We start from the raw sequence: 16,755 nt of genomic DNA on the forward strand, positions 1-16,755 counted from the left end.
ACTCTATTGTAGTCTCTCTCTTTTTTTAAACTGGAGATTAAACCCAGAAACCTTTACCACTAAACCACATCCCCAGCATGCGCACACACACACACACATACCCACACCACTTTTATTTTAAATTTTGAGACAGGTCTCACTAAGTGCTTAGGGCCTTGTTAAGTTATTGAGGCTAGCCTTGAACTTGGGATTCTTCTGCCTCGACCTCCCAAGTCACAGGCATGCATCACCATGTCCAGCATCATTAACCCTATTCTAAAGATGTTGCAAACTGGTACTTCAGTGCTGTTATTTGGCAGTGATAGGAATGTTAGACTAATATGTAACCTCCAGTTTTTAGCTTAAATATGCCCTAATGAAAATTTTAATATAAGTATATCCCTATTCATGGTTTATCTGAAATTTTTTAACTGGACAAGTAGAAAACAGCAGATTAGGGCTTGAACCCAGATCTTTCAGATTCCCAAGTTCAGATTCTTCACCTCCAGATTCTGCTTCCTAATGGTCCATCCTGGTTATCCACTTGCCACCTTGGTTTTTCCCTTGTCCCTTCCCCATTGTGATGATTCACTCATGCAGATGACCCAGAAAGGAGAAACCTAAAGCCAGTCAATTTTATTTACAAGTTCCTGTGAATAACTTGAAGCCTGATAGCGATTAAGGCTATTAATAATTGCATATGCATGTTCTTTATGTTGAGACAGATAAATGAGAATTAGCCCAAGCCTTTTTCTGTACAGTCCTCCTAAATTTAGAACTTTTCATAATTTTATTTCTTCAATTTGATTTTCAGCTCTAGTAAGCTGAGGATACCCCCCTATATCCAACAAGCCAGGTGGAGATTGTCCAGTCCAATGTGTGTTTGATATCAGTAGCCTCATGCTCTATGGGACGCAGGCCCATCCCCGTTCGCCTGAAAATCCTCCTGGACCCGGCTCTTCAGTGTGTTGAAGCAAGATGAGGGTTCTCCAGATTTTGCATGCCTTGGACTGGACCCTTCAGGATTACATCCGTGGATATGTGCTGCAGGTACAGCGACCATGGTCACTGTTCTGAAATTAGTACCCGGGTAACTGATATGACCTGTTTGCCTACCAGTAATATGGTCATTGGTGGTCATCCTTTCCATTAATATTTTTCTAATGACTTATGCCCCTACCTCATATTCCTGGGGAGAATCCTTTGCTCTCCTCAAGATATCTGTGGAACTTCAGGCTGTGGGAGCGTGACTTTATTTTGATGTGGGTTTCACTAAGCTACTCTTCCATAGAAACCATATGTCCCAATTGGGTGCTGCCTTCTGTTCTTTTATTATCCCCAACTACTTACTGAAACAAGATACTATCTATGTCAGATTTTACTGAGAATTTGGGGTCAGAAAGGAACTTACATTCCAAAACCACACATCAAGCAGCTTACAATTTCATTGCAGCTCCTTCGTGTTCTTTAAAGACTTCTGGCATGCCATACTGATTTTCCTTCCTAGGCTCTACTTCTTGTAATATTTGTGTTCTGCACTTGTTTCACATGTTCTCACTTGTGCACTTACTCGCTCACTCTGGCATTCTTGTGTGTGTGTTGTCACTCTCCTCCTCTTTCTCTCCCTCCCTCCTCCACCCCTGCAGTTCTTTTGGCTTCCTCACATTTTCTCATCTTTTCTTCTCCATGTTCCATTCCCTTCATATCTTTTTCTGTTCTTTATATTTTCAGAATAATTTACCCTCTCTTCCCAGACTATGCGTAGGTATAGAGGCTTCATGTTTCATATTCAGAGTCCATCAAGGTGTTTTTACAAGCAAAGAACATATTTCCTAAGATGAATTATATTAATCTTTTGAGATATGAAACAGCTGCACTATTTTTTTTCTTGTTACCATACTAGAAAATTCAGATAACTAGTGAAAATTTCAGTGAAATGGGAGTTGAATATATTTTCATTGCCAATATAAACTTCAGTCTTGGGCAGTATCATTAAAAACAAAAACTAAATACCTGATACTCTTCCAGTAATTTTATGAAGTAAGTATATTATCACAATTTTCTAACTGAAAAATCAGAATCTCAAAGTGCTTTATGGTCTTGCTGAAAGTCATTGCACTAGTATATGTTAGATCCAGAGTTTTAACTCAGTTCTGCTTAACTCTTCAAGCCCATAAACTTACCCTGGGAAATATATTTGCTCACCTCTAGTGCTGGACCCCCAGAAGTCTAGAAACAGCCATTTATGTAGAGTAGCATTATGATCTTACATTATGATGTAGATCAATATTTAATGATCCTAATAATCTTGCTTTCTAGTGTTAGGATTAAAAATATGGAATCAATTACCTTGAACCTCTAGTACATGAAAAATTTATAATGTTACGTTCCTCATCATCTTCAAAACTCTTACATACACTGTAAAAAATCTCAGTAGGCCATCAAATACATGTTCTGTGATAAAATATTTATTGTAGTTTTGGGAAAAGTTAGGCCTTGCTAGAGTTTGAAAGATCTCCAACACTCCAGTGTAATTACAGCTCTGCTTTGTGAGCATGGGCAATATATCAATACAGGTTCATTTGTTTTCTGTAGTTGCTTTGGAAGATTATTAAACTTGCAGCAAATGAATACTTGAGCTATATATAGTCTGATTGCTTCATCTGTACTCTTTATATAAAGAAGTTACTATTGTCCAAATGATATATATTTTAATTTTAGCAGGGAAAATGATTATGCCTAATGGAAGACACCAATTGAGGTGAAAAATAACAACCATATTTCCCTCACTTGGGCTCAAGTAATATCATTTTATTTCTCTTTTCTGGACCAGTCATAGGCTCACTACTTAAATTTGTGCAGTTTATGTTCTACAATAAGTTTCTAGCCTAGAAGAGTAGGGTGTGCAGGGGCTAAAGTCCACAAGCCCTGTACAATTTCATCTGGAGGAGTCATCTTTTTCTGATAATGCACAAAGATCCTCTGTAGTCTAGTGGAGGCCTTAATCAAATGACTACTTTATTAAAGAAAAGCTTAAAGAGTAATAAATTGATAACACTTTTAAATTCTTATTTGGGTTTAGGATGCATCAGGGAAGGTATTGGATCACTGGAGCATCATGACCAGCGAGGAAGAAGTGGCTACCTTGCAGCAGTTCCTTCGTTTTGGAGAGACCAAGTCCATAGTTGAGCTCATGGCAATTCAAGAGAAAGAAGAGCAGTCCATCATCATACCTCCTTCCACAGCAAATGTGGATATCAGGGCTTTCATCGAGAGCTGTAGCCACAGGAGTTCTAGCCTCCCCACTCCTATGGACAAAGGAAATCCCACCAGTGTACACCCTTTTGAGAACCTCATAAGCAACATGACTTTCATGCTACCTTTCCAGTTCTTCAATCCTCTGCCTCCTGCACTTATAGGGTCATTGCCTGAACAATATATGTTGGAGCAGGGTCAGGACCAAAGCCAGGACCCCAAACAAGAAATCCATGGGCCCTTCTCTGATAGTTGCTTCTTAACCTCAAATTCCACACCATTTCAAATTGAAAAAGAACAATGTTTAAACTGTCCAGATGCTGTTATTCAAAAAGAAGACAGTGCCCGTTCAAGTGACTCCAGCTCATACAGCATAGTCACTAAGCTTGAAAGGACACAGTTATCCCCTGAGACCAAAATGAAGCCCGAGAGGACCAACCTTAGCACAAAGAAGGGCCGGGTGTTCTGCACTGCATGTGAGAAGACCTTCTATGACAAAGGCACTCTGAAAATTCACTACAACGCTGTCCACCTAAAGATCAAGCATAAGTGTACCATCGAAGGGTGTAACATGGTGTTTAGCTCCCTGAGGAGCCGGAACCGCCACAGCGCCAACCCCAACCCTCGACTGCACATGCCAATGAACAGAAATAACCGGGACAAAGATCTCAGGAACAGCCTGAGCCTGGCAAGCTCTGAGAACTACAAGCGTCCAGGTTTCACAGTGATATCTCCAGACTGTGGGCCTCTACCCAGCTACACTGGCTCAGGGGAGGATTCCAAAAGCCAACCAGCCTTCTCCAACATTGGACAAAATGGTGTGCTTTTCCCCAACCTAAAGACAGTCCAACCAGTCCTTCCTTTCTACCGCAGTCCAGCTACTCCTGCTGAACTGGCAAACACACCAGGGATGCTGCCTTCTCTCCCTCTATTGTCCTCTTCAATCCCAGAACAACTGGTTTCCAATGAAATGCCATTTGATGTTCTTCCTAAGAAGAAATCCCGGAAGTCCAGTATGCCAATCAAAATAGAGAAGGAAGCTGTGGAAATAACTAATGAGAAGAGGCATAACCTCAGTTCAGATGAAGACATGCCCCTGCAGGTGGTCAGTGAAGATGAGCCAGAGGCCTGCAGTCCTCAGACAGATAGAACACCTGAGGAGCAGCACACACACTCAGGAAGCTTAGGGAGGTCTCTCCCTCAAGGAGAGAGGCCCTGCCATCTTAACTCAGTGATTGAGTCCTGTGGAACCATCAGCCAGACCCCTGAACAGGCCACACACAATTCAGAGAGGGAGACTGAGCAGAAGCTATCATCGACCATGGTGCCAAGGGAGGTTGAGGATGGTGGCCATGAACACCACTTCACACCTGAAATGGAGCCCAGAGTTCCTTTTCCTGACTACATGGAACTGCAGCAGCGCCTGCTGGCAGGGGGACTCTTCAGTGCTTTGTCAAACAGGGGAATGACTTTTCCTTGTCTAGAAGATTCTAAAGAATTGGAGCACATGGAACAGCATGCATTAGCAAGGCAGAAGGAAGAAAATCGCTTCCAGTGTGACATCTGCAAGAAGACCTTTAAAAATGCTTGCAGTGTGAAAATGCACCACAAAAATATGCATGCCAAAGAAACACACACATGCACAGTAGAGGGCTGTAGTGCCACTTTTCCATCCCGCAGGAGCAGAGACAGGTAAGGCATCTTTTGGTAATCATTTTTTCTAAGGCAGTGATTTTTAAACTTTAACATCTATTAGATTTTGTTAAAACACAGACTTCTGGATCATACCCCTTGAATTTCTGGGATGAAAACTGCAAGTTCATCTTTCTAGCAGGTTTCCAGGTAATGCTGGTGTTGCTATTCTGGGAATCACAGTGTGAGAATCATTGTTCTATGAATTTTCATATTTCCACATTCATAAACTTTCAAAAATCTAAACTCCCTTGGCTGCAAAACCTGACCTGAAATGACATGAAGCTATTGGTAATCTTTTTTAAATCTATCTAGTGTGGATTTTTATGTATATTTAGTACAGAAATATTAATAAATTTATTATAAGGGCACTAGCATACTATTTCAGTATATACATCACTCTTCCTTTCTTGAAGTCTGAGAATTTCTGAATTCAGAAACACATCTGACCCAAGGGTGTGAGATAAGGAATCATTTCCTAGTTCTCACATCAGAAGCTCTGTTAAAAGACAAGTAACCATTTGACTCAGAGGACAGAGAAAGTAGCTTTTAAAATTATCACTGTAGTTTGTCAAAACTTATCTAATTTTAATTTCATAATATGAAGCCCATCAAGTGAACATTTTCTCTGATTTCTAGTTAAACAGCTATATTTGAAAGAAAGAATAACTGCTTGATTAAAGTTTTTTAAAATGCTAGGATATTGAAGAATAAAGGTGATTGGCAGATTGGGGGCTGTGGTGTATGTTTGAAAGATGCTGGGTGTTCACGATACAGAGTCAAACTGTTTATGCCCACCCAGGAAGCATATCTCATCACTCTAGGGGCACAAAACTGATGTTACCATCTTTCTTACGCTTTTCTTCATAAATTTGGGTCCCTAACCACTCTTCAGGTCACCCTCCTCCTTAGCCCATGAAAGGAAGAGCAAACATGCCAAAAGACAACCCTAAGAGACTTAAGGAAAAGGACAGCTATCAGCTGAAATGCAATATTATAAATGTTAAATGGCTCTCAGAATATTAAAATGCTACACTGACTCAACAAGCTCCATTTGAAGCAATTCAACACTACTACTAACTTAGACCAAATTGTAATGCCTCAGTTGTTAAGAGGGTGAAAATGTAGACTCCCACGCACATTCCTGGATAGGGTTCATAAGAACATACTCATTGTCTTTAGCAAATGGGAGAGAGCACAGGAGATATTAGTTAAAATTTCTGTTTCTGTTGCTAGGATGTTAAACCAAACCACAAAGGTACCCTAATTAGTGAACCAGTCCTCTTCCTTCATCTTTCAAAGGAGAAGTGTTGTCCATGAATAAGCTGTTGTTAAGAAGAGGTAATCATATCAGTCAGATTATCTTTGATAGGAATAGGACTGTTTAGCCTTCAGTATCTACTAGACTAGAATGCACATTGATTCAAGATACCTTTTTCATTTGATATTTACTTTTTCATGTATTTAATTTTTTTATGTTCTGGCCTATTTGTAGATATGAGCCCCCACCATAACAAGAAAGTATCTTGTATTCTAAATTTAAAACTACAAACTCCAGTAATCTAGAACTTGGAATTCATTTCACCTAGAATTTATCATTAAAATACCATTTTAAATGGGACTTTGTGCACAGGCCCAAGCCCATCAACATTTCTGAGTCAAAGGTGAGAAATGTTATTCCAAGGATAGCTAACTTTCTGAAAGCTCTTTAAAACAGCAGCATTTATCAGGACCCATCAGGGAGGGATTGGGTAAGCATGGTGAATGTTTATTTAGCCAACAAATATTTATTAAGAATCTTTTGGGGGCTGGGGTTGTGGCTTGATGGTAGAGCACTTACCTGGCATGTGTGAGGCCCTGGGTTCAAGCCTCAACACAGCATAAAAATTAATTAAAATAAAGGTCCGTTGACAACTAAAAAAAATATTTTAAAACAAAGAATCTTCCCTGTTAGGTGCTAGGGGCACATCTGTACCCACAGGACCTTCAGTGTAGTAGAGGAGACAAACCAGTAAAAATGGTTTACAGGGCTGGGGATGTATCTCAGTTGGTAGAGTGCCTGCCTTGCAAGCACAAGGCCCTGGGTTCAATCCCAAGCACCGCAAAAAAAAAAAAAAAAAAAAAATGGTTTACAGCTGAATCTTGTGAAAACTGCTACAGTGCAGGAAATGTGGACTGCTGTGGGCACACAGGAAGGGACCTCACCAGATTCCTTGGGAAGTTAAGGAAGGCTTCCTGGAAAAAGAAATACGTCTAAACCAGGAACTCTCAAATGTTTTGATTGCGCAGCCCTTTACAAACACTTAGCAAAGAACCCTCAAGTTATAGCTGTTCTCTGTTCAAGTTCTCTGTTCAAGTTATAGCTATCAATATTTTACCATATTAGAAATTGAAACTAAAAATAATTCATTATATCACTGTGAAAAAACAATAAATATGTTATAACATTTTTAAGAAAGAGGTAAAACAAATTGTTATGTCACTTTGAAATAACAATAAATATGCTACTGTAACAATTTTAGGAAAAAAATAACTACATTTTCCAAAACACAAAATCAGGGAGATGAGTTGCTGTTTTACATTTTTGCAAATCTCTTTATTGCCTGGTTTAGTAGAAGACAACTGGATTTAAGAATCTGCTTCTGTTTGTTGTAATATCACATATCAGTAACCTCTGGAAAACACTGTACACTCAGAGTAAGAGTGAAAAGGGTATATAATATGTTAATTATGAACAATTGACTTAGGGAACCCCCTGAAAAGAGGTCAGGGACCACTAAGATTGCTCAGACCATACTTTGAGAACCACTGGCATCAACTAAAATAGAAGCCAGGCTGAAGAGTTGAAGGGGAAGCTAGAGGTCAAATGGAAGGTAAGGGCACAGGATTTGCAAAGTCCTGGAGGCAGAAACCTGGCACGTGGTCCAGAGGGTAGAAAGGTTTTGTATTTGTGGTAGTTATGGGTCATTAGGGGACATGGAACTTGGGAAATGTATCTAACCTGCGGCTGAAGAAGGGGAAAGAGAGCTCATAAGTTGGCTCTTGATATTCGTGGGATACTCAAGAGTTAAGTGGGCAGAGGCTCAGAGGTTTTCTTTGATGTAGTAGAGACCTTTCTGTAAAAGGTTCCAGTTAATTTGTTTGTCTGATTTTTTACTTTTGTAACCACTTGTATATACCGGAACCTTTATGTTAATCTAGTGTCTGGTTTTCTACCAACACACACCAAGCCTTCAACCTAGAAAACTGACATAATCACATGGCAGAGTTGCAGTTGAGAAGTGCTGCTTGCAAAGTGGGTAAACTGGAAGCAAAATTCTGATTATGTGCCCTCAAAATGTATAGGGGAATAAAAAATTACATAGTAAATGTTATGCATTTTGTGAAGTATTATTAAGCCTCCAACATACACACATATCTTGGGAGGTTTGAAAGAGAAAATTCCATTCTTAGTCACTTTAGTGAGAATGTTTTTCCCAGTTTGACCCTGATCTGTATTGGGAAAGGCATTCGATTTGTTTGGGATTATTCTTCTGTTCCCTGTAAGAGTATAACCCTTCATAGAGGTTAGTTTTGCTTGTCAGAAGTTAACGGGATCCCCAAGCAAGAACAACATTGATTTACAAGTTATATCCAAATTATAGCATATGAGTAAAAGGCATGTGTTGTAATAGATGTTCATTATCTGCCCTTTAGGAGTAATCATTGGGTAGAAGATTGGTGGTATGCTCACACTGCTGCATTTGCAAAACTTCTGTCTGGTATATTGTGAAACGCTGCAAATATGAACTAATCTACATGCATACACACATACACACACGATATGTAGCCAGATTTTAACCTGTGCATGTAGAGATTCTTGGTAAGGAGTGTGTACAAATGCTCTAAACCAGCACTATTCCACAGAAAGATGATATGAGCCATGTAGGAAAATTTTAATATTGTCTAATAGCCACATTAAAAAAGTAAAAGGAAACAGGTAAACTAAATTTTAATAATGTATTTAATTCAATTTCTAAAATATTGTCATTTCAATAAATGACACTAGCTACATTTCAGGTACTCAATGACTATATTAGTACATTTCAAGAAAGTAATATTTCCTGGTTTTATTGAAATAAAGTCCTCTGCTTAGTTCCTTATTTTTTGTGACTTATTATATTTTGTGACTTATTTTTGAGAATTCCTAGGATCTCCTGGTTCTAATGTTCCAGTTATACGGGCCTAATTGAAGTAGTTTAGCCATTGTCTATAGATGAGGTACTTGAAGTTACAGGTTAATCAGATGGTGAAAACCAAAGTTTCTAGACCGTTGGCTTTCCTGGTGAGTGCCAAATTTTGACAAGCAGTGAATAACAGTTGGGCCAGTGTCCACTAAACACAGTGTATCCCAAAGGAACCTAACTCCTTGCTATCACCCTCTTGCTCCACAAGTTTTTTCTAATGTCTACTAAGTCTCTTTACTCAGAATGATGTTTCTTTCTGAAACATCCCAACTGGTTGCTAACCATCTTTTCACTCTTGTAGACACAGTTCAAACCTAAACCTCCACCAAAAAGTATTGAACCAAGAAGCACTGGAAAGCAGTGAAGACCATTTCCGGGCAGCTTACCTTATAAAAGATGTGGCTAAGGAGACCTATCAGGATGTGACTTTCACACAGCAAGCATCCCAGACATCTGTCATCTTCAAGGGAACAAATCGAATGGGCAGTCTGATTTACCCAATAACCCAAGTCCACAGTGCCAGCCTGGAGAGCTATAACTCTGGCCCCCCTAGCGAGGGTACCATCCTGGATTTGAGCACCACCTCGAGCATGAAGTCGGAGAGCAGCAGTCATTCCTCCTGGGACTCTGACGGGGTGAGTGAGGAAGGCACTGTGCTTATGGAAGACAGTGATGGGAACTGTGAAGGACCAGGCCTTATCTCTGGGGAAGATGAGTATCCCATCTGTGTCCTGATGGAGAAGACTGACCAGAGCCTTGCCAGCTTGCCTTCTGGGTTGCCCATAACCTGTCACCTCTGCCAAAAGACCTATAGTAACAAAGGAACCTTTAGGGCCCACTACAAAACTGTGCACCTCCGCCAGCTCCACAAATGCAAAGTGCCAGGCTGCAACACCATGTTTTCATCTGTTCGCAGTAGAAACAGACACAGCCAAAATCCCAACCTGCACAAGAGTCTGGCCTTGTCTCCAAGTCACCTCCAGTAACAAAGTGGTAGACCAAATCTCTGATAAGCATTTGTCATAGTTCAGGGATAAGGTAGTCCAAAGAAATGTTTCTAACTGTTTAATACTCCAAAAGTATTTGATTTGCCTATGTCTTTTTCTGTAGCAGGATAAACAAAAGACAAACCTTGTGGAAAGTCAACAATTTGGGGTAGCCCTTCCTATTATAATTTTTCCTAGCTCAGAGGTTTTTCAATGATAGAAGGAAACCTTGGAGAAACCCAGTATTCCCCAAATTTGTTTACACATTTCCTGTGAGAGCTTTAGGTCTGCAGATCAACAATGAGGGCTCTGGACCTGGGGGTGGTTTCAAATGAGGCCTGCAGTTTTAAGAGCATCGAGGAAGAAATGTTCACCTGGAAAAGATTGCCACCATGGGCAAGACATCAGTCCCAAAGATTCCATTTTCAGTTCCTTCTTTAATGAGTCTGAAATCCAGACTTGATTTTGGAAAAATGACTTTCTGAGACCTTGCCTCCATTTGGAGTGGATAATTGCTCCCTCCCTCCCACAAAGATCTCATATCTTACTCCTGGGACTTCTCAGCAGAAGCAGGTTGGCCTCTAATGTGTTCCTTGTTGACTCTTGATCTGTAACGTGCATTTAAGAAGCTGGGGGGCGGAGTATTTCATGCACTTAAAAGTAGTAGTCTTCAACTTAATTTAAAATGATTTTGATAATATTTAACTTGTGTTTATGTTATGTAATTATTTGCTATGAGTGCAGATATGTCAGTGTCACCTCTGGGTCTCAGAAGCAGAACAAGTGACAACTTACATTTCAAAACCACTGCCCGTTTTCATTTGGTGAACTTCAGAGTCTATTCATTTTGATTCCCTGTGGAATGAATACAAGCATGATTTTGGCAGGACCATTTGTACATATTCTGCCAAAGCATTTATAGGACATGGTTCTGATGGTTTTTGTATATTTTCAGTATCAGTGGATCCCTCAGTCTTCACCATTTTGTAAATGTATAAGATTAGGATGAACTTTGAAATTTATTTGGTAGAAAAAAAAAGTAGGACATTATTGCCATACTATGTGTCTTAATATTTAACTTATTCTGAAATATATTCTACACATTATACATTTTTGCTATTGTAGAAAGGAAACTTAGCCCTGTGGAATGAGACCATCTCCTGAAATTAACATTTATAGTATTCTAAAAGCCTGCATAGGTTAAAAAATAGATTTTGTATTCAGAATTCATGTTGTCTTTTAAACTCATGTTGATTTAAGTATTAAAACATCCTTAAAGAAAATTGAGGGTTATAATAGATAATATTCCTTTAGCCTAAAAGTAGAAAAAACCAACAACCTGTTATGGATTATTTCAACTTTTTAAAAAAATTTTAATATACGCGACCACTTAACATTTGTCTCAGATTAAAGCAAGATGTATCTTTCAGCTGTTTTGTTACCTAGATGTTTAATATTCCAGTTTCCCAAAAGAGGAAATTTTTGTATACAAATGTTTTCTATGATTTAATAAAAATATATGGCACATCTTTTGTTTAACAAGGCAAATATTTGTAAGAAAACAGTTATATGGACTGTCTTTTTATGAGTGCATTTGCCTGTATATTCAAACACACACACACACATACACACACACACACACAGAGAATTTGACAGAACTGAAAAACCAGGGACAGTCTGTGAACGGAATAGTGTCAGCAACTACTATAAAATAGAAATTGCAGCAATTAGCGAGTTCAAAAAGAAAGAAAGTAGTTACTTTATTGGGAAGATAAACTGAGTACTGATCTTTTACCAAAGAAAGTACATAAAGTGATTTTAAAAAATACAGTGGGGTCAATGATAAGTCTTATAGCCAGTGTTCAAAATAGAATGCAATGAAACATTTAAGCCTTTTCTTAAATATGCAGTTTTAAAATTTAATTTTTATAACTTTTAATTTCTTCACCTTTTTTTCCCTACCTTTATAGGTCCAGTGTCCCAGTTAAACTGGCCTAATATAAGTATCTGGCCATTCTCTATAGATGAGGCACAGGAAGTTACATGTCAGTCATATGGTAAAATTGAGAACTGCATATTCCCAGTTTCCACGACTATTGGCTTTTCTGGTACATGCTAACTTCTGATAATCAGTGAATAACAGTGGGCTAGTGTCCATTGTGTGATAAAAACACAATCCCATCTATGCATCCAGCTTCCCTCTAAGTTGATGCCCTTGTTTCACATTTTACTGGCAGAAAAGAAGTCATTAGAGGGAAATTTACTCATGTACCAGCATCAGTACTAGTCCCACTCTACTGCAAACCACATCATCTCTTTTCTACATGACAGTAGCCTCCTCACTCTTCTGTTCTTATATATTACAGTGACCAAAATGGCCTTTCTCGGATGTAGGCCAGATCTTGTAGTGTCCCACCTCAAAACCATCCAGTTACTTCCCTTATCAGTTAATATAAAATCCAAAGATCATCCCAGGTCCTATAAAAGGCCCTGCAGTATTTTCCCACCCTGCTACTTCTCCATCTTTCCCACTTGCCTCCCTTCATTACATCCATTATCAGCTTTGTCTTCATTTCCCCACAGTAATTCTTTCAAAACTAGAGGAACCCTATCCTCTTTAAGTAGAAAACGAATGGCCATGGATGACAATAACCCACAGTGTCTCCACTTCAGCTGGTCCTAAACTCATTTTGTCATTTCCCCTCCAGTCAACCATTTTCTTCCACTTTGCAAGATACCACCCAACTGACTATATTCTCAGTAGCCGACTTCACTTCCTACTCAGATAATTCTGTAGGAACACCTTTGGCTTCTCCCCCAATGCCTGTCACCCCTTATCACCATATCTATATTCCCACCCATCTTCATGTGACCATTGTCTGCCTAGACCTCCTAAGCATCCACTTTGTACCTGTGTTGGATCACAGTGCAAACTTCTGGGATAAAGTAACCAGGATCCTGTATCGCCTGTTTTACTCTCACATTCAGACCCATCATAGTCTCCCTGTAGCCAACATCTATCATTGAGGGATCCAAATTTCCCTAGCTCAACCATTAGGGTTTTTTTCATTTGTGCCTATGAGTGGCTATGTGAGTCTAGATTTCTGTAAAGCAGACTAAATGTACAAGGATTTTAAGAAAAATTCCTTGATATAAACAAGAAAAGCCAGAGATTCTGAGTGAGCCAACAGATAATGCAGTTCTGACCTCCCAGTGAAGAGGAGAGGAGAGGAAGTTTGGGTAAAGTACTCAAGATCACTGTGCAGTCTACAGAAGGTTCAGCAAAACCACTAGGAAGTCCTTGAGTCAGCCCTGCATCTCCCAAAAGTGGGCTTCTTGGGAATTGTACACCTACTATGCTCAGTCATGGACTTTGGGCAACCCATGGGAAGGGGTCTTAGTGCAAGCACAGCAGTGTGTATCAGAACATGGTGGCCTAGAGCTGTTGACCAAATATCACCTTTCTGAAGCCCCTGTGTATTGTTTGAATTGGGTTCAAACCTATACTTTTCTCTGGACTCAAATCGTTCCTATTATTTCTGAAAACTGATACCCTTACCCTCCAGGGATATCACTCCATCTCTTCTCCCCCAGTTGTTATTTTTTTATTGGGACATTGTAATTCTACATAATAGTGGTATTCATTATACCATATTATACATGTACCTAACATAATTTGATTAATCTTCATCCCCTGGTACCTTCCCTTTCCCTCCCCTTCTTCCCATCTTCAGTGATTCGCTTACTCTATTTTTCTCCTTTCTATTACTTTTAATTAGTGCATTATAATTACACACACGTATGAGATTCATTGTGGTATATCCATACATAGACACAGCATAGTTTGGCAGATTACATTCCCCAGTACTTCACCATACCCTCCCCTCCTCCTTCCCTCTTGATTCCCTTCCTCTACTCTATTGGTCTTCCTTCAATTTTTTTGAGCTCTTCCCCCTAATCTTTTAGTATTTACCTTTCTGTCCCTCTCTTCTCATATGTGTATGTGTATATATCTTCATTTCTCTTTCTCTAGCTTCCACATAGGAAAGAAAACATTTGATCCTTGACTTTCTGAGTCTGGCTTATTTCACTTAGCATAATGTTCCCCATTTCCATCCATTTACCCACAAATGACATAATTTCTTCTTTATGACTGAAGTAAAACTACATTATTCGTGTGTGTGACACACACACACACATCACAGTTTATCCATTCATATGTTGATGGACACCTAAGCTGGTTCCATAAAGAGACTGTTGTGAATTGCCTGCTATGAACATTAGTGTGCATATATCACTACAGTATGTTGATTTTACATCTTTTGGATAAATACCAAAGAGTGGAATAGCTGGATCACATGATAGTTCCATTCCTAGTCTTTTGAATGATCTCCAAGCTGCTTTCCAAAGTGGTTGTACTCATTTTCCTACTCATTATTAATCATCCTTTCTACTAACTCCATTTCTTTATAACATTGCTATCTCTTTCACCTTAATGATTAAAAGAAAAGGCTTTATATACTCCTGATCCCCTTCTCTTGGTATTCTCTCCCCCTACTACTACTGCCAAGGTCCTTAGAATAGTATATTTTTGCCTCTCCCCTAGTCACTGAACTTATGTTTGTTCCTTTATGCTACTAAGGGCCCCACTTTCACCAAGATTCCCAGGAACTTTCTGATGAGCATAGCCAAAAGACGTGTTTGGCTCTTTGGTGTCTCCTGGTCCTGTTCTTGACCTTTTTCTCTCCTTACTCTCATGCTCTCTCCTAGATTATTTCATTTATCCCCAATGACTTCCACTACTGTCTGTATTCCAGTATCTCCAAGAGTTGTCTTCTTTAAAAAAATGAAAATAAAAAACTCCGTGTGTGTTTCTAGGGATTAATCCTGGGTCTTGTACATGCTAGGTAAGTACCTACCACTGAGCTCCATCCCCAGCCCTCTGGAATAGCAAATAAATACTCATTGGATATCACAGAATAATTCACGGTGTCTCCAGCTCAACTTGTCCTAAACTCAATTTCCCCTCCATCAACCATTTTCCTCCTATATCCTCAGAATGGAGGAGAGGTGCCATCACCCTCTGGGCAACAAAAACTGAACTTTAGGTCAATACCAGACAGAGTTAAAAGTGACTTTTCAAGTTCAATTGCCCAAGGTCATGGCTTGGCTACTCCATAAACTAACCAGGTGACACTGGCCAAGCAATTGCTTCTCTGGGTCACAGTTTCCTCATATATATATATATATATATAATGAGGATAAAAATAGTCTCTACTTCAGTGAGTTGTGTTGAGGTTCAACTGACAAGACACAATGACATGGGAAACACTTAGCACAGGGCTATGTATACAAGCACTCAACAGATTTTAGGTGGGATGCAGTAGCAGCAGCAGCATTGCTATCTTTAAATTTCTTTTATCTCACTTTCAAAAGTCAGCAGTCACCAAATCTCAACAACTATCTATTGACCCCAAACACAAATCTTTCCCCTCTTCATGTGTGTAATCAGTGTCAGTTCAACAAGACAGTCCTATCCTTCCTTCTTTAAGATTATTTCAGCAGTCTGCTACTTTACTTTGCTCTCAGACCCATCCTTCCTACAGCAGCCCTCGTGAGTTCTACGACAGCATACATCTATGCCTTCCCTCCTCTAGTTGCTTCCTGCTCCCATTAAGGTAGAATCCCAATAAGGCCAGCTCTATCATTCATGTCTCCACCCGGTCTCAGCAGGCTGACCTCCACAGTTGCCCCACAGTCCCAGGGCTGGGCAACCTCTGTGGCCCTGCATATTTTGCCAGCTCCACAGGAACTGCCTTTCCAGTCTCACTAACCCTTGGCTCTCCTTGGAGATTCAACTCAGGAACCATCATTTTCAGGAAGCCTTCTGGGACTTCTACTCCTTCACCCTCAGGTTTGAGCAAGCCCACTCTCTGTACCCATAGAACTGTTCTTAAGATTTGCTCAGATTTGCCCTAACCCACCCTACCACCTGTTTGGCAGTCCTGCTGTCAGCATTTACTACTTACCAAGGCCTGATTTAGGGCCTCCAGCTGTCAATCAACAGATATATTGAGAACCCACCTACTATGTGCTGAGTACTTCTGAATATATGGTGGTAAATATAATAGACATTGTCCTTGTGAAGTTTAAAACCCAGCAAGTGGGGATATTAAACAAAAAATAAAAATTAAACAATCTGAATTTTCAGAAGAAAACCCTATTTTCCCTTCCTACTAGGCTCATTTGCATGACTGAGGACATGGGGTTATGATCTCCATATGTCCTCAAGGTTGGGCACTGCAGCCTCCCTCCCAGATGACTAGTTACCTAAATGTGATCTAATTGTCAAATGCCTCCAGCCTTGTGAGGGACTTCTCCTGAATATAATAACCTGAGCCTCTACCCTACACTTGACAAAAACTGGTCTCAACAATAATTTTCTCCATCAACCTCTGAACATAAATTAACAAACCTTTCAGATTTGGGAAGCAAACTCAAACCAACAAAATTTCAACTGGCAAATGAAAACGACCTTCTTTGCTCTTATTGTAGGATCTAATATTTATTCAAATCAAGATATGCTTACTCCATACCCTAACAAGGGTCCATGACCA

The 16,755-nt window shown here is 39.6% G+C and overlaps 1 protein-coding gene across 1 annotated transcript; it reads left to right on the forward strand.

Moving 5' to 3' along the window:
* Positions 1-821: 821 nt before the first annotated feature.
* Bnc1 (basonuclin 1) lies at positions 822-11,594 on the forward strand. Its single transcript, XM_047540704.1, has 3 exons — positions 822-1,029; positions 3,062-4,926; positions 9,454-11,594. The coding sequence occupies exons 1-3, from the start codon at positions 958-960 to the stop codon at positions 10,136-10,138; spliced, it is 2,622 nt and encodes an 873-aa protein (XP_047396660.1). The 5' UTR covers positions 822-957; the 3' UTR covers positions 10,139-11,594.
* Positions 11,595-16,755: the final 5,161 nt, after the last annotated feature.

This window comes from Sciurus carolinensis, chromosome 2 (assembly GCF_902686445.1).
Source record: "Sciurus carolinensis chromosome 2, mSciCar1.2, whole genome shotgun sequence".
In the NCBI taxonomy this organism is placed as follows: Eukaryota; Metazoa; Chordata; class Mammalia; order Rodentia; family Sciuridae; genus Sciurus; species Sciurus carolinensis.